Genomic DNA, 18,921 nt, shown 5'->3' with positions numbered 1-18,921 from the left:
TTCCCCCTAATCTACAGACCATCCTAATCTACAGACCCCCCTAATCTACAGATTCCCCCTAATCTACAGACCATCCTAATCTACAGACCCCCCTAATCTACAGATTCCCCCTAATCTACAGACCATCCTAATCTACAGACCATCCTAATCTACATACCCCCTAATCTAAAGACTCCTCCTAATCTACAGACTCCCCCTAATCTACAGACTCCGCCTAATCTACAGACCCCCCCTCATCTACAGACCATCCTAATCTACAGACTCACCTAATCTACAAACCCCCTAATCTACAGACTCCTCCTAATCTACAGACTCCCCCTAATCTACAGACCCCCCCTAATCTACAGACCATCCTAATCTACAGACCCCCCTAATCTACAGATTCCCCCTAATCTACAGACCATCCTAATCTACAGACTCCCCCTAATCTACAGACCATCCTAATCTACTGACCCCCTAATCTACAGATTCCCCCTAATCTACAGACCATCCTAATCTACAGACTCCCCCTAATCTACAGACTCCCCCTAATCTACAGACAATCCTAATCTACAGACCATGCTAATCTACAGACTTCCCCTAATCTACAGACAATCCTAATCTACAGACAATGCTAATCTACAGACCATCCTACTCTACAGACCATGCTAATCTACAGAGTCCCTCTAATCTACAGAACATCCTAATCTACAGACTCCCCCTAATCTACAGACCCCCCTAATCTACAGACCATTCTAATCTACAGATCCCCCTAATCTACAGACCATTCTAATCTACAGATCCCCCTAATCTACAGACCATTCTAATCTACAGAGTCCCGCTAATCTACAGACCATCCTAATCTACAGACTTCCCCTAATTTACAGACTCCCCCTAATCTACAGACCATTCTAATCTACAGATCCCCCTAATCTACAGACCATCCTAATCTACAGACCATTCTAATCTACAGAGTCCCGCTAATCTACAGACCATCCTAATCTACAGACTCCCCCTAATCTACAGACCATTCTAATCTACAGATCCCCCTAATCTACAGACCATCCTAATCTACAGATCCATCTAAAGTAGCTGTCAGGCAGATATCAGGCAGTTCTGGGGGCGGCTGTCAGGCAGATGTCACTATGGGGAGATAAGGTATGCACACCAGTGACTATGTAAGGGCTCTGCCACACATCCGTGAAAACCACGTCCGTGTAAAATGGGCCGTTTTTCGGGTCCGTTTTCCGTTTTTTGGGTCCGTTTTTATGGTATGTGTGGCCTGCGTGTGTATCCCGTATGCTAGCCGTATGTGCGTGTGGAATGTCCGTGTGTGCGTGAGTGAAATAACTGACATGTGTGTGTGTTGTCCGTGTGAAATGTACGTGTGTGATGCAAAATGTCGTTACTACATGTCGGAAGACAGAGTAGCGGGATGAGAATGAACTCGGGTGAACTTCACCCGACTTCATAGTCATGCCGCGGCTCTGTCTTTGTGCCGTGTACTGATTAGCGGTCACCTGTGAAGGATTCACCGGTGACCGCTAATCCCCCGAGTGACTGAAGTGTCCCCCCCTCTCTCATACTCACCAATCCCCGATCACCGGCTCTGCACGGCATTCACACTGCTCCGGCGGCTTTTTCTAATTTGAAAAAGCCGGCCGCTCATTAAACAATCTCGTATTCCCTGCTTTCCCCGCCCACCGGCGCCTGTGATTGGTTGCAGTCACACACGCCCACCACGCTGAGTGACAGCTGTATCACTGCACCCAATCACAGCAGCCAGTGGGCGTGTCTATACTGTGCAGTGAAATAAATAAATAAATAATTAAAAAAACCGGCGTGCGGTCCCCCCAATTTTAATACCAGCCAGATAAAGCCATAGGGCTGAAGGCTGGTATTCTCAGGATGGGGAGCTCCACGTTATGGGGGGCCCCCCACCCTAACAATATCAGTCAGCAGCCGCCCAGAATTGCCGCATACATTATATGCGACAGTTCTGGGACTGTACCCGGCTCTTCCCGATTTACCCTGGTGCGTTGGCAAATCGGGGTAATAAGGAGTTAATGGCAGCCCATAGCTGCCAATAAGTCCTAGATTAATCATGTCAGGCGTCTCCCCGAGATTCCTTCCATGATTAATCTGTAAATTACAGTAAATAAACACACATACCTGAAAAAATCCTTTATTATAAATAAAAAACACAAACAAATTCCCTCATTACCAATTTATTAACCCCGACAAACCCTCCATGTCCGGCGTACTCCACGGTCCTCCAGCGTCGCGTCCAGCTCTGCTGCATGGAGGTGACAGGAGCAGCAGAAGACACCGCCGCTCCTGTCAGCTCCACGCAGGTAATGAGATGAGTATAGCGATCAGCTGCTGTCAGTCAGGTAACTCGCGGCCACCGCTGGATCCAGCGGTGGCCGCGGGTAACCTCAGTGACAGCTCAGCTGATCGCTATACTCATCTCATTACCTGCGTGGAGGTGACCGGAGCGGCGGTGTCTTCTGCTGCTCCTGTCACCTCCATGCAGCAGAGCTGGACGCGACGCTGGAGGTCCGTGGAGTACGCCGGACATGGAGGGTTTGTCGGGGTTAATAAATTGGTAATGAGGGAATTTGTTTGTGTTTTTTATTTCTAATAAAGGATTTTTCGGGTGTGTGTGTTTATTTACTGTAACTTACAGATTAATCATGGAGGGTGTCTCATAGACGCCTGACATGATTAATCTAGGACTTATTGGCAGCTATGGGCTGCCAATAACTCCTTATTACCCCGATTTGCCAACGCACCAGGGTAAATCGGGAAGAGCCGGGTACAGCCCCAGAACTGTCGCATCTAATGTATGCGGCAATTCTGGGCGGCTGCTGACTGATATTGTTAGGCTGGGGGGCTCCCCATAACGTGGAGCTCCCCATCCTGAGAATACCAGCCTTCAGCCGTATGGCTTTATCTGGCTGGTATTAAAATGGGGGGGGACCGCACGCCGGTTTTTTAAATTATTTATTTATTTTACTGCACAGTATAGACACGCCCACCGGCTGCTGTGATTGGGTGCAGTGTGATACCTGTCACTCAGCGTGGTGGGCGTGTCTCACTGCAACCAATCACAGCCGCCGGTGGGCGGGGAAAGCAGGGAATACGAGATTGATTAATGGGCGGCCGGCTTTTTCAAAAGAGGAAAAGCCGCCGGAGTTTTTATAACAGCCGTGCAGCGCCGCGCCGGAGATCGGGGAATGGTAAGTATGAGAGAGGGGGGAACTGACCGACAGACAGCTAGAGGGACAGACAGACATAGAGACCGACCGACGGACTGAGGGAGAGAACGAAACATAAAAAGAAAAAAGACTGACATCACATGAAAAAAGCACAAAACATACAGGGAACAAACAGAGATGCGTCCGTGTCACTCGGACGTGCGCACAGACCCATTGACTTTCATTGGGTCCGTGCTGCGTGTTGCGTGAATAAAACGGACATGCTGGCGTGAGACACGGACCAAAAAACGCATCACGGAGACGGACTAACGGACATAACCAAAAACGCAATTGTAACCGCTGAGATATAGTAACATTGGTGCACGTTTGGCCGTGTCTCCAGTATACACGGAAACGGACCAAACACGCACGTGTTTCACGGATGTGTGTTTCAAGCCTAAGGGGAATACATGAAATAGCAGAAACTGCTGTGTGAATACTGACTTGAAAAATCCAATAGCTATATGCTTTTGTTAGTAGTTTTTCGTTTGTGAACCCTCCCCACACACCTATTGCCAATCCATATCATACGTATATATAGCCTGGGTCTCAGCTTCCCATACACGGTAAGTTTTTTAACTGCATGAGAGGACACACACAAGCTAGGGACCCCAACGTAGAGAAATACTTTGGCGTAGTGTTGGGGCTCTTCTGCATTGATCAATTCAGTAGCTAAATTTCTCTTTATTCATATATTCATGGCAGTAATGCAGATTCCATTTTTCACATTTTCACTCTTACATATAGCTATTGGATTTTTCATGTCAGTATTCACACAGCAGTTTCTGCTATTCCATGTATTCCCCTTCCATAGTCACTGGTGTGCATACCTTATCTCCCCATAGTGATGTTTTTTTAGGTTTCTGCACCCAGTTCAGACATAGAATGGAGTTCCAAATGTTATTCCTATTTGTCAGGCAGATGTAGGGCAGTTCTGGGGGCGGCTGTCAGGCAGATGTCAGGCAGTTCTGGGGGCGGCTGTCAGGCAGTTCTGGGGGCGGCTGTCAGGCAGATGTCAGGCAGTTCTGGGGGCGGCTGTCAGGCAGATGTCAGGCAGTTCTGGGGGCGGCTGTCAGGCAGATGTCAGGAAGTTCTGGGGGCGGCTGTCAGGCAGATGTCAGGCAGTTCTGGGGCGGCTGTCAGGCAGATGTCAGGCAGTTCTGGGGCGGCTGTCAGGCAGCTGTAGGGCAGTTCTGGGGGCGGCTGTCAGGCAGATGTCAGGCAGTTCTGGGGGCGGCTGTCAGGAGCTGTCAGGCAGTTCTGGGGCGGCTGTCAGGCAGCTGTAGGGCAGTTCTGGGGGCGGCTGTCAGGCAGATGTCAGGCAGTTCTGGGGGCGGCTGTCAGGCAGATGTCAGGCAGTTCTGGGGGCGGCTGTCAGGCAGATGTCAGGAAGTTCTGGGGGCGGCTGTCAGGCAGATGTCAGGCAGTTCTGGGGGCGGCTGTCAGGCAGATGTCAGGCAGTTCTGGGGGCGGCTGTCAGGCAGTTCTGGGGGCGGCTGTCAGGCAGATGTCAGGCAGTTCTGGGGGCGGCTGTCAGGCAGATGTCAGGCAGTTCTGGGGGCGGCTGTCAGGCAGATGTCAGGCAGGTCTGGGGGCGGCTGTCAGGCAGATGTCAGGCAGTTCTGGTGGCGGCTGTCAGGCAGATGTCAGGCAGCTCTGGGGGCGGCTGTTAGGCAGTTCTGGGGGCGGCTGTCAGGCAGATGTCAGGCAGTTCTGGGGTGGCTGTCAGGCAGATGTCAGGCAGTTCTGGGGGCGGCTGTCAGGCAGTTCTGGGGGCGGCTGTCAGGCAGATGTCAGGCAGTTCTGGGGGCGGCTGTCAGGCAGATGTCAGGCAGTTCTGGGGGCGGCTGTCAGGCAGTTCTGGGGCGGCTGTCAGGCAGATGTCAGGCAGTTCTGGGGGCGGCTGTCAGGCAGATGTCAGGCAGTTCTGGGGGCGGCTGTCAGGCAGATGTCAGGCAGTTCTGGGGGCGGCTGTCAGGCAGATGTCAGGCAGTTCTGGGGCGGCTGTCAGGCAGATATCAGGCAGTTCTGGGGGCGGCTGTCAGGCAGTTCTGGGGCGGCTGTCAGGCAGCTCTAGGGCAGTTCTGGGGCGGCTGTCAGGCAGATGTCAGGCAGTTCTGGGGGCGGCTGTCAGGCAGATGTCAGGCAGTTCTGGGGCGGCTGTCAGGCAGATGTCAGGCAGTTCTGGGGCGGCTGTCAGGTAGTTCTGGGGCGGCTGTCAGGCAGATGTCAGGCAGATGTCAGGCAGTTCTGGGGGCGGCTGTCAGGCAGATGTCAGGCAGCTCTGGGGGCGGCTGTCAGGCAGATGTCAGGCAGTTCTGGGGGCGGCTGTCAGGCAGATGTCAGGCAGCTCTGGGGGCGGCTGTCAGGCAGATGTCAGGCAGTTCTGGGGGCGGCTGTCAGGCAGATGTCAGGCAGTTCTGGGGGCAGCTGTCAGGAGCTGTCAGGCAGTTCTGGGGGCGGCTGTCAGGGAGCTGTCAGGCAGTTCTGGGGGCGGCTGTCAGGGAGCTGTCAGGCAGTTCTGAGGCGGCTGTCAGGCAGATGTCAGGCAGTTCTGGGGGCGGCTGTCAGGTAGATGTCAGGCAGTTCTGGGGGCGGCTGTCAGGCAGATGTCAGGCAGCTCTGGGGGCGGCTGTCAGGCAGATGTCAGGCAGTTCTGGGGGCGGCTGTCAGGCAGTTGTCAGGCAGTTCTGGGGGCGGCTGTCAGGCAGATGTCAGGCAGTTCTGGGGGCGGCTGTCAGGCAGATGTCAGGCAGTTCTGGGGGCGGCTGTCAGGCAGATGTCAGGCAGTTCTGGGGGCGGCTGTCAGGCAGTTCTGGGGCGGCTGTCAGGCAGATGTCAGGCAGTTCTGGGGGCGGCTGTCAGGCAGATGTCAGGCAGTTCTGGGGGCGGCTGTCAGGCAGCTCTGGGGGCGGCTGTCAGGCAGATGTCAGGCAGTTCTGGGGCGGCTGTCAGGCAGATGTCAGGCAGTTCTGGGGGCGGCTGTCAGGCAGATGTCAGGCAGGTCTGGGGGCGGCTGTCAGGCAGATGTCAGGCAGTTCTGGGGTGGCTGTCAGGCAGATGTCAGGCAGTTCTAGGGGCGGCTGTCAGGCAGATGTCAGGCAGTTCTGGGGGCGGCTGTCAGGCAGATGTCAGGCAGTTCTGGGGGTGGCTGTTGTGACGACATGGGTTAACGTTTCTTAAAATCCAGCCAGACAGCATGATAGATTGTCTATAGACGGGGGAGAAGTCCCTCATTGTTTTTACAAGACTCTTGTTGACTCAATGTACTTGTGTTGGCCACTGAAAGATAGACGTATTGTAGTTGTGTATTGATAATGTAATTACCTTAGTAGCCATTGTCTAGACGGTGACTCCCAGTTTACATGTACACCCTCAGGCTTTCTACCCATATCATTTAAATGAACATTGCCCATGCAGCTTGAAATTCCTCCAATGGGAGAAGCAATCTTGTCCAACCAATCGATGAGGACACAGTGTATCCTAAGGGAAAGTTATGGCTATAAAAGGGACTTCTTTAAGCTACCAGGGTTGTTGATGGTTGATGGATCCAGTCTAAGCTCTTTGGAGCTGACTGGAGGATCAGGACATCTTATGGCTTCAATCTAGGGACTCCGGATCCGGTTGGAGACCATATCCACAGCCTAGGGATTTCGACTCCGGCTGCCAGGATTTTATCATCAAACCAGGACTACCTAAGGAGGACACTCAGGTTGGGACAGTTCAGTCACCTTTTACAGACTTTGCAGACCTCAGACAGCTTGGAACCTGTGAGGCATGGACATTCTAAATCCCTGGTGAGCCAGCGGAAGGGTGAGACTCTGTTGCCTGTTACATTTGTGTGTTTTGCAGGTTATGTGTTATGTGCCGTTAATTGTTTGGGGATCCAATAAAGTCTAATTATTGTGGTTCCCTCACCCTGTGTTGTCTGAGTAGTGTTACGCCCACGGTTAGGGAGGCCGGCGTTCAGTTGGGATGAGCCCTGAGCCACGCTGTCTTTCTAAAGGCGGCGGGTTTTAGTGGACAAGAGCGCCCACTGAGCCCCGTGTCTCTACAATTGGTGGCAGCAGTGGGATACTACTCAGCCTGGTTTACCCAGGGGAGCTGCAGTGGACTGGTGTTTTCGGACACCGTCCAGGGCTCAACAACCAGGGAGGCACATAAGCATACCCAGCAGGCCATAGGGGAGGCATTCAGGTTTCGGACGCTGCCATGTCCAACCTCACCAGCTCAGCCATGGGACAAGGACCAGAGAGGAGTTACGACCGCAGCAGTAAATGGATGCTACAGGATCTGTGCCAGATGCGAAAGATTGACTACAGGAACACTGACACTCGGTCAGACTTGATCCGGAAATTAGTCTGTTGGGATGCCCAGAATGATGCAGAGGATGATGAGGACACTGCCGTTGTGGTATCAGAGGAGGTAAACCCTGTATCTCATCCTAGATCCAGTGACAGTCTGGAAACAAACCAAAACCAAGCAGACCGAGTCAAGGAATTGTTTACTGCATTGGGGCCTGAAGCTTCAAGGGAAGAGAGGGCTGGTGTTCTGCAATTTGTGTTTGGATTTCCAATTTCCTCACCATCAGCACCTACCTCCAGGATAGACCACCACCAAGGAAGTCATCTTCGCTACAGGGATGTGCCAGTGTTTAATGATTCCAGCACTGAGATAGATGAACACTTGCAAAACTTTGAGATGCTAATGCGTATGCACCAGGTGCCCACAGATGAGTGGTCCAAATACCTGTGGACAAGCTTGCCGGTCCGGGCCCAGGAGGCTGTCCGATCACTTGGGCCTCAGGACTGCTTGGACTACGGAATTATTAAGGACACTTTGTTGGCCCTTTTTACCATAACACCCGAGAGACATCGCACTAAGTTCCGGACTATGTCTCGCATGGGTGTCTCGTACGTCGAATTTGGCAGTCAACTCCGACGACACTGTAATCGCTGGCTCGATGGACGGGCTGCCCACTCCGCTGCTGCCCTCCGTGATGTGATAGTGCTTGAACAGCTGCTGGTGCAGATGGACCCGGAAATCCGAGAATGGGTAGCTGACAGGAAGCCCGACACCCCAGAGCAAGCAGCGCGATTGGCTGACGAATTTACAGCCAACCGACCCAGCTGGAGGCCCAATAGGTCCCTCAACCATGGATCCAAGCGACCCCCAGACTCACGTGCTGGACTAACTCGTTACCCCACAGAAGCCCCAACAAGACAAAGGTTTACCAACAGGGTGGGTGACTTGTCTAACCCACGGCGCTGTTATACGTGTGGGCGCCTTGGACACATGGTCAAAGAGTGTCTACAAAACCGGGGCCCCATGCCTGGAGCCCGTCTACCAGTCAACATATGCCGAGATGAACCAAGGAGACCTGAGGAATGCTACTCCCGAGAAACACCAATAGCTGAGGAAGTGGTTTATCCAGTCCACACCCTACGGCAGGCCGGACACCGTACACCAGCTAACCTCCATCCCCACATCCAGACGGTCAAGGTCGGTGATATACAGGCTCAGGGACTTCGAGACTCGGGATCTTCCATCACCCTGGTCAGCCCAGATATTGTTCCCACAGAACATCATTTACCTGGCCGCCAAGTGACCATCATCCTTGCTGGGGGCCAGCGCTCGAACATCCCTCTGGCACGAGTGCAGTTGGACTGGGGAACTGACCAAGGAGAGGTTGAAGTGGGGCTCATGGACGGCCTCCCCACCCCTGTAATTTTGGGAAATGACCTAGGACAAGGATTATCCAGCCAGTTTGTCACCGCCATCACCCGCAGCCAAGCCAAACACCATCCTGGTGCAGGTCTTTCTTCCAGCCCATCAGAGGAGAACCCAACTCCTCAATCTTCAGCCTCCTCATCAGAGCCAACAAATGTGAGTACATCAGACCCAACTGTGGCCATTGATTGGGGGGAGATAGATCGTAAAGAGTTCAGGGAAGCTCAACTGTCAGACCCCACCTTAGAGCTTATCCGTAGTGCGGCCACCCAACCTGGGGGAGGAAATCAGGGGGAGGTATATAGATGAGAAAAAGGCCTCTTATATCGGGAGAAACCCGCATCCTGCCCAGAAAAACCCTGGACCCGTGTACATCAGCTTGTGGTACCCCAGCCATACCGACCCCAACTGTTGCGTTTAGCTCATGATGTTCCTGCGGCTGGGCACATGGGGACCAAAAAGACTCGGGCCCGCCTGCTGCGTAGTTTTTTCTGGCCAAGGGTCACTCAAGAAGTGCAAAAATACAGAGCCTCTTGCCCAGTGTGTCAGCGTATGGGGGGAGCCCCATGCCGTGCCCCACTTCAACCCATGCCCTTGATAGGAGAACCATTCCAGAGAGTTGCCATTGATATAGTAGGCCCCTTGGCCATCCCCAGCCGCAGGGGAAAAAGATTCATCCTCACCCTGGTAGACTTTGCCACCCGTTACCCAGAAGCCGTTGCCTTAACCTCCATAGATGCAGAGCACGTGGCTCAAGCTCTACTGGACATCTTTAGCCGGGTAGGGTTTCCACAGGAAGTATTGACTGACCAGGGGGCACAGTTCCAAAGTGAACTGATTCACACCCTGTGGGAAAAACATGGAGTCCGCCCCATGCGCACAACCCCCTACCATCCTGAAACAAATGGATTGTGTGAGCGCTTCAACAAAACGCTCAAACAGCTCATTAGCCGATATGTGGAGTCCGAGGGGGGGGACTGGGAGAAAAACTTGCAGCAGCTCCTTTTTGCTTACCGGGAGGTGCCGCAGGACTCCACTGGGTTCTCTCCCTTTGAATTGCTGTACGGCCGAAAAGTACGAGGGCCCCTAGAGCTGGTACGAGAGAGTTGGGAGGGCACCTTCCCCACAGAAGAGGTTCCCATACTGGACTATGTTCAAAAGTTTAGAGAAAGGATAAGGCACCTCATGGCATTAGCCCATGGGAATTTAGAAGTGGCTCAGGAAAGGCAAAAACGATGTTACGACCGCACTGCCCGGCCCCGAGAATTTGCCTGTGGACAGAAGGTCCTAGTACTAGTACCGGTGCGGAAAAACAAGCTGCAAGCCATGTGGGCGGGTCCATTCACCATTACCAAGAAATGTGGCAATACTGACTACACCGTGGCCCTGGATCGAGCAGGTGTTCGTGAGCGTACCTACCACATCAATAGGCTAAAAGCTTATGAGGAACGAGAAGTCACCAATTTAGCAGTTTGCTGTCCAGAGTTAGATGATCCAGAGTTGGACCAGATCCCAGACCTATTAGTGGACTCCAAAAGGGAAATGGGGGTAAAAGATGTATCACTAGGGGAGCAGCTTTGTCCATCACAGAAGCGACAGATATCAGACATACTCAGAACATATGAAACCCTGTTCACAAGTCAGCCTGGTAGAACCCCCCTGGTCCAGCATCATGTCAATACAGGGGCAGCCACCCCACTAAGACAACCCGCCTACCGGGTGACCCCTCCTGTGTTGGCAATGATGAAGGCCGAGGTGGATGACATGTTAAATATGGGAGTCATAGTCCCCTCCCATAGCCCATGGGCTGCCAGTGTGGTATTGGTGCCAAAAAAGGACAAGAGTACTCGTTTCTGTGTGGACTATAGACGGCTCAATGAGGTCACGATTACAGATGCTTACCCCATGCCCCGGGTGGATGAACTACTAGATAGGTTAGGGGGGTCTCGGTTTATATCTACCCTCGATTTGAGCAAGGGATACTGGCAGATCCCACTCACAAAAGACGCTCAAGAGAAATCGGCCTTCATAACCCCTTTTGGCCTCTTTGAGTTTACCAGCATGCCTTTTGGGATGAAAAACGCCCCAGCCACCTTCCAGAGGATGGTAGACCATTTACTAGAGGGATGTCAGGGGTATGCCCAGGCCTATTTGGATGACATCGCTATCTTCAGCGACACTTGGGAAGAGCATCTTCAGCATGTGTCCCAGGTGCTGCAGAGGGTAGCCAAAGCCCAGCTCACCATCCGACCTGACAAATGCCAAATGGGGATGGCCGAAGTGCTATACCTGGGACATCGGGTGGGAAGTGGGTGCATTCGTCCCGAACCTGCAAAAGTAGAAGCCATTATCCAGTGGCCACGCCCGGTCAATCAAAAACAGGTCCGTGCATTTCTAGGAACCGCAAACTACTATCGAAAGTTTATCCCCAATTACAGTACCATAGCAAAACCGCTCACTGACCTCACAACCAAAAGATATGCCCGTAACCTTATCTGGACCCCAGAATGTGAAACTGCGTTCCTCCAATTGAAAGACCGGCTAGCCCAAAGCCCAGTCTTGACTGCTCCTGACTTCCATCGCAGATTCATTGTCCAAACAGACGCATCGGACACAGGACTAGGAGCTGTACTTAGCCAAGTGGGGGACAATGGTGAGGAACATCCGATAGCTTACCTCTCCCGGAAACTGTTGGACCGAGAGAGGGCTTATGCCACCATAGAAAAAGAATGCCTGGCCATAGTCTGGGCCCTAAAAAAATTGCAGCCCTACCTCTATGGCAATGAGTTCACAGTCCTCACTGACCACAATCCATTGAGTTGGCTAAATCGCACTGCCGGGGACAACGGATGCTTGCTCAGGTGGAGTCTGGCATTACAATCTTACAATTTTTCCATCTCCCATAAACAAGGCAAGAACCATGGAAATGCGGATGGGCTTTCCCGACAAGAGGAGAAGGATGATCGGAAGCCTATCATGTCTGGCTAATATTAAGAAGGGGGAGGAATGTGACGACATGGGTTAACGTTTCTTAAAATCCAGCCAGACAGCATGATAGATTGTCTATAGACGGGGGAGAAGTCCCTCATTGTTTTTACAAGACTCTTGTTGACTCAATGTACTTGTGTTGGCCACTGAAAGATAGACGTATTGTAGTTGTGTATTGATAATGTAATTACCTTAGTAGCCATTGTCTAGACGGTGACTCCCAGTTTACATGTACACCCTCAGGCTTTCTACCCATATCATTTAAATGAACATTGCCCATGCAGCTTGAAATTCCTCCAATGGGAGAAGCAATCTTGTCCAACCAATCGATGAGGACACAGTGTATCCTAAGGGAAAGTTATGGCTATAAAAGGGACTTCTTTAAGCTACCAGGGTTGTTGATGGTTGATGGATCCAGTCTAAGCTCTTTGGAGCTGACTGGAGGATCAGGACATCTTATGGCTTCAATCTAGGGACTCCGGATCCGGTTGGAGACCATATCCACAGCCTAGGGATTTCGACTCCGGCTGCCAGGATTTTATCATCAAACCAGGACTACCTAAGGAGGACACTCAGGTTGGGACAGTTCAGTCACCTGTTACAGACTTTGCAGACCTCAGACAGCTTGGAACCTGTGAGGCATGGACATTCTAAATCCCTGGTGAGCAGCGGAAGGGTGAGACTCTGTTGCCTGTTACATTTGTGTGTTTTGCTGGTTATGTGTTATGTGCCGTTAATTGTTTGGGGATCCAATAAAGTCTAATTATTGTGGTTCCCTCACCCTGTGTTGTCTGAGTAGTGTTACGCCCACGGTTAGGGAGGCCGGCGTTCAGTTGGGATGAGCCCTGAGCCACGCTGTCTTTCTAAAGGCGGCGGGTTTTAGTGGACGAGAGCACCCACTGAGAACCGTGTCTCCACAGCTGTCAGGCAGATGTCAGGCAGTTCTGGGGGCGGCTGTCAGGCAGTTCTGGGGGTGGCTGTCAGGCAGATGTCAGGCAGTTCTGGGGGCGGCTGTCAGACAGCTCTAGGGCAGTTCTGGGGGCGGCTGTCAGGAGCTGTCAGGCAGTTCTGGGGCGGCTGTCAGGCAGATGTCAGGCAGTTCTGGGGGCGGCTGTCAGGCAGATGTCAGGCAGTTCTGGGGGCGGCTGTCAGGCAGATGTCAGGCAGTTCTGGGGGCGGCTGTTAGGCAGATGTCAGGCAGTTCTGGGGGTGGCTGTCAGGCAGCTCTGGGGGCGGCTGTCAGGCAGATGTCAGGCAGTTCTGGGGGCGGCTGTCAGGCAGATGTCAGGCAGTTCTGGGGGCGGCTGTTAGGCAGATGTAGGGCAGTTCTGGGGGCGGCTGTCAGGCAGATGTCAGGCAACTCTGGGGGCGGCTGTCAGGCAGATGTCAGGCAGTTCTGGGGGCGGCTGTCAGGCAGATGTCAGGCAGTTTTGGGGGCGGCTGTCAGGCAGATGTCAGGCAGTTCTGGGAGCGGCTGTCAGGAGCTGTCAGGCAGTTCTGGGGGCGGCTGTCAGGCAGATGTCAGGCAGTTCTGGGGGCGGCTGTCAGGCAGATGTCAGGCAGTTCTGGGGGCGGCTGTCAGGAGCTGTCAGGCAGTTCTGGGGCGGCTGTCAGGCAGTTCTGGGGGCGGCTGTCAGGCAGATGTAGGGCAGTTCTGGGGGCGGCTGTCAGGAGCTGTCAGGCAGATGTCAGGCAGTTCTGGGGGCGGCTGTAAGGCAGATGTCAGGCAGTTCTGGGGGCGGCTGTCAGGCAGATGTCAGGCAGTTCTGGGGCAGCTGTCAGGCAGATGTAGGGCAGTTCTGGGGCGGCTGTCAGGCAGATGTCAGGCAGTTCTGGGGCCGGCTGTCAGGCCGATGTCAGGCAGTTCTGGGGGCGGCTGTCAGGCCGATGTCAGGCAGTTCTGGGGGCGGCTGTCAGGCAGATGTCAGGCAGTTCTGGGGGCGGCTGTCAGGCAGATGTCAGGCAGTTCTGGGGGCAGCTGTCAGGCAGATGTAGGGCAGTTCTGGGGGCGGCTGTCAGGAGCTGTCAGGCAGATGTCAGGCAGTTCTGGGGACGGCTGTCAGGCAGATGTCAGGCAGTTCTGGGGGCGGCTGTCAGGCAGCTCTGGGGGTGGCTGTCAGGCAGTTGTCAGGCAGTTCTGGGGGCGGCTGTCAGGCAGATGTCAGGCAGTTCTGGGGGCGGCTGTCAGGCAGATGTAGGGCAGTTCTGGGGGCAGCTGTCAGGCAGATGTCAGGCAGTTCTGGGGGCGGCTGTCAGGCAGATGTCAGGCAGTTCTGGGGGCGGCTGTCAAGCAGATGTCAGGCAGTTCTGGGGGCGGCTGTCAGGCAGATGTAGGGCAGTTCTGGGGGCAGCTGTCAGGCAGATGTCAGGCAGTTCTGGGGGCGGCTGTCAGGCAGATGTCAGGCAGTTCTGGGGGCGGTTGTCAGGCAGATGTCAGGCAGTTCTGGGGGCGGCTGTCAGGCAGATGTCAGGCAGTTCTGGGGCGGCTGTCAGGCAGATGTCAGGCAGCTGTCAGGCAGTTTTGGGGGTGGCTGTCAGGCAGATGTCAGGGAGTTATAGGGCGGTGGGTTTCTCACTTACCAAGAGGCAGCATATTCTCTGATGCGTTCATGTAGGCGAGGCAGGAGAAGTGCTCCCAGCGCTCCCCATGTGCCTGCGGGGAAAAAGAAAGATCCACCAGCGGCACAAAACCACCGACAATCAGTGATCTCCAGCCTATCAGCGGACAGTTACATAAGAGCAAACGGTGCTCACTGAGCGAGATATATGAGGCCAGCGCTCGTCAGCAGCCATGGCTCTCGGCAGCACAGCTCTTCTACAGCGGAGGACGTGCTGCCGAAGATGATGATCTGTGCTGCACAAAGATCATTCCCCTGATGTAAGAGCGTCATTCTCACACATCAGGTGACCGGCGGCCGGTGTACAGCACTACACCCCCCATCATCCATCATCACCTCACACTGAGGAGGAGGGGACTACACTCAGCAACCGGCCACAGACGCAGCAAGAAAACAGCACACAAAACACGAGGACCGAAAAACAGACTGGAAAATTCCCCAGAGCAGAACTCACTATTCTGCTAATATATAACAGAGGCTGTAACTCAGGATCAGTAATGTAATGTATGTACACAGTGACTGCACCAGCAGAATAGTGAGTGCAGCTCTGGAGTATAATACAGGAGGTAACTCAGGATCAGTAATGTAATGTATGTACACAGTGACTGCACCAGCAGAATAGTGAGTGCAGCTCTGGAGTATAATACAGGAGATAACTCAGGATCAGTAATGTAATGTATGTACACAGTGACTGCACCAGCAGAATAGTGAGTGCAGCTCTGGTGTATAATACAGGAGGTAACTCAGGATCAGTAATGTAATGTATGTACACAGTGACTGCACCAGCAGAATAGTGAGTGCAGCTCTGGAGTATAATACAGGAGGTAACTCAGGATCAGTACAGGATCAGTAATGTAATGTATGTACACAGTGACTGCACCAGCAGAATAGTGAGTGCAGCTCTGGAGTATAATACAGGAGGTAACTCAGGATCAGTAATGTAATGTATGTACACAGTGACTGCACCAGCAGAATAGTGAGTGCAGCTCTGGAGTAGAATACAGGAGGTAACTCAGGATCAGTAATGTAATGTATGTACACAGTGACTGCACCAGCAGAATAGTGAGTGCAGCTCTGGAGTATAATACAGGAGATAACTCAGGATCAGTAATGTAATGTATGTACACAGTGACTGCACCAGCAGAATAGTGAGTGCAGCTCTGGTGTATAATACAGGAGGTAACTCAGGATCAGTAATGTAATGTATGCACACAGTGACTGCACCAGCAGAATAGTGAGTGCAGCTCTGGAGTATAATACAGGAGGTAACTCAGGATCAGTAATGTAATGTATGTACACAGTGACTGCACCAGCAGAATAGTGAGTGCAGCTCTGGAGTATAATACAGGAGGTAACTCAGGATCAGTACAGGATCAGTAATGTAATGTATGTACACAGTGACTGCACCAGCAGAATAGTGAGTGCAGCTCTGGAGTATAATACAGGAGGTAACTCAGGATCAGTAATGTAATGTATGTACACAGTGACTGCACCAGCAGAATAGTGAGTGCAGCTCTGGAGTAGAATACAGGAGGTAACTCAGGATCAGTAATGTAATGTATGTACACAGTGACTGCACCAGCAGAATAGTGAGTGCAGCTCTGGAGTATAATACAGGAGGTAACTCAGGATCAGTAATGTAATGTATGTACACAGTGACTGCACCAGCAGAATAGTGAGTGCAGCTCTGGAGTATATATAACATCTGTATCTGGTCAATGCCAGTAGTATACTTATCCCCATATTTCTTCCTTACTGAGGTCAGTCCTCGGTCGCTCACGTCAGCACTGCACAGATCGGACGGTCTCTGGACACGATGGATTTTCATCTGCAGGTAATATATAAGCAGCAGATTTACAGGCGCAGCACAGTGAGGCTGATTCTAGTCACTGACATGAAGCAGAGCTGGCCCGTGTGTGCACATGGCTCCTCACCAGCAGTGATGCATCCAGCGCTCCCTCCGCTGCGCTCTGCCTGTTGCTGGATCGGCAGCTCCGGGTTCGATGAGGAATTTCTTGTATTTCCGGCTCCGTCCTCTGCTCGGAGGACGCAGAAGTCACCACCGTCCGAAAATGTCTACCCGGGGCGCTGCTGCGATCCATCCGCCACTGACCGGCCCCTGGGGAAGAAAGAAGGGACCCCTGATCCCTGATACCAAAATACACTGAGGGCAGCACAATGCCAGGCGGCAGCAAGAAAGCCGCAGGAGTCCGCACCCACCACTGACCGGCCCCTGGGGGAGAAAGAAGGGACCACTGACCCCGAAAATACACTGAGGGCAGCACAATGGCGGGGGGCAGAGAGAAAGCCACAAGAGTCCACACCAACCCCTGACCGGCCCCTGGGGAAGAAAGAAGGGACCAGTGACCCCGAAAATACACTGAGGGCAGCACAATGCCAGGCGGCAGGAGAAAGCCACAAGAGTCCACACCAACCACTGACCGGCCCCTGGGGAAGAAAGAAGGGACCACTGACCCCGAAAAACACTGAGGGCAGCACAATGCCAGGCGGCAGGAGAAAGCCACAAGAGTCCACACCAACCACTGACCGGCCCCTGGGGAAGAAAGAAGGGACCACTGACCCCAAAAATACACTGAGGGCAGCACAATGCCAGGCGGCAGGAGAAAGCCACAAGAGTCCACACCACCACTGACCGGCCCCTGGGGCAGAAAGAAGGGACCACTGACCCCGAAAATACACTGAGGGCAGCACAATGCCAGGCGGCAGGAGAAAGCCACAAGAGTCCACACCAACCACTGACCGGCCCCTGGGGGCAGAAAGAAGGGACCAGTGACCCCGAAAATACACTGAGGGCAGCACAATGCCAGGCGACAGGAGAAAGCCACAAGAGTCCACACCAACCACTGACCGGCCCCTGGGGAAGAAAGAAGGGACCACTGACCCCAAAAATACACTGAGGGCAGCACAATGCCAGGCGGCAGGAGAAAGCCACAAGAGTCCACACCAACCACTGACCGGCCCCTGGGGAAGAAAGAAGGGACCACTGACCCCGAAAAACACTGAGGGCAGCACAATGCCAGGCGGCAGGAGAAAGCCACAAGAGTCCACACCAACCACTGACCGGCCCCTGGGGAAGAAAGAAGGGACCACTGACCCCAAAAATACACTGAGGGCAGCACAATGCCAGGCGGCAGGAGAAAGCCACAAGAGTCCACACCAACCACTGACCGGCCCCTGGGGGCAGAAAGAAGGGACCAGTGACCCCGAAAATACACTGAGGGCAGCACAATGCCAGGCGACAGGAGAAAGCCACAAGAGTCCACACCAACCACTGACCGGCCCCTGGGGAAGAAAGAAGGGACCACTGACCCCAAAAATACACTGAGGGCAGCACAATGCCAGGCGGCAGGAGAAAGCCGCAAGAGTCCACACCACCACTGACCGGCCCCTGGGGAAGAAAGAAGGGACCACTGACCCCGAAATAATGCTGAGAGCAGCACAATGCCAGGCGGCAGGAGAAAGCCGCAAGAGTCCACACCAACCACTGACCGGCCCCTGGGGAAGAAAGAAGGGACCACTGACCCCAAAAATACATTGAGGGCAGCACAATGCCAGGCGGTAGGAGAAAGCCACAAGAGTCCACACCAACCACTGACCGGCCCCTGGGGAAGAAAGAAGGGACCACTGACCCCAAAAATACACTGAGGGCAGCACAATGCCAGGCGGCAGCAAGAAAGCCGCAAGAGTCCACACCAACCACTGACCGGCCCCTGGGGAAGAAAGAAGGGGCCACTGACCCCGAAAAACACTGAGGGCAGCACAATGCCAGGCGGCAGCAAGAAAGCCACAAGAGTCCACGCCACCATTGACCGGCCCCTGGGGGAGAAAGAAGGGACCACTGACCCCGAAAATACACTGAGGGCAGCACAATGCCAGGCGGCAGGAGAAAGCCACAAGAGTCCACACCAACCACTGACCGGCCCCTGGGGAAAAAAGAAGGGGCCACTGACCCTGAAAATACACTGAGGGCAGCACAATGCCAGGCGGCAGCAAGAAAGCCACAAGAGTTCACACCAACCACTGACCGGCCCCTGGGGGAGAAAGAAGGGACCACTGACCCTGAAAATACACTGAGGGCAGCACAATGCCAGGCGGCAGGAGAAAGCCACAAGAGTCCACACCAACCACTGACCGGCCCCTGGGGGCAGAAAGAAGGGACCACTGACCCCGAAAATACACTGAGGGCAGCACAATGCCAGGCGGCAGGAGAAAGCCACAAGAGTCCACACCAACCACTGACCGGCCCCTGGGGGCAGAAAGAAGGGACCACTGACCCCGAAAATACACTGAGGGCAGCACAATGCCAGGCGGCAGGAGAAAGCCAC

At 53.6% G+C, this 18,921-nt stretch overlaps 1 protein-coding gene across 1 annotated transcript in view; it reads right to left on the bottom strand.

The window, feature by feature from the left end:
* XRRA1 (X-ray radiation resistance associated 1) overlaps nucleotides 1-18,921 on the bottom strand; it is a 71,608-nt gene that overhangs the window by 50,324 nt on the left and 2,363 nt on the right. Inside the window, exons 3-5 of the mRNA XM_075337641.1 lie at nucleotides 16,510-16,694; nucleotides 16,332-16,403; nucleotides 14,538-14,610 (exon numbers count right to left, since the gene is read on the bottom strand). Of these exons, the coding sequence (XP_075193756.1) occupies nucleotides 14,538-14,610; nucleotides 16,332-16,403; nucleotides 16,510-16,694 (330 nt within the window). The remainder of the gene's footprint in view (nucleotides 1-14,537; nucleotides 14,611-16,331; nucleotides 16,404-16,509; nucleotides 16,695-18,921) is intronic.

The sequence above is a fragment of the Anomaloglossus baeobatrachus genome, chromosome 2 (assembly GCF_048569485.1).
Source record: "Anomaloglossus baeobatrachus isolate aAnoBae1 chromosome 2, aAnoBae1.hap1, whole genome shotgun sequence".
Lineage (NCBI taxonomy): Eukaryota > Metazoa > Chordata > Amphibia > Anura > Aromobatidae > Anomaloglossus > Anomaloglossus baeobatrachus.
Note: the sequence above shows the minus strand (reverse complement) of the source record. Positions and strands in the feature narration are given on the sequence as shown.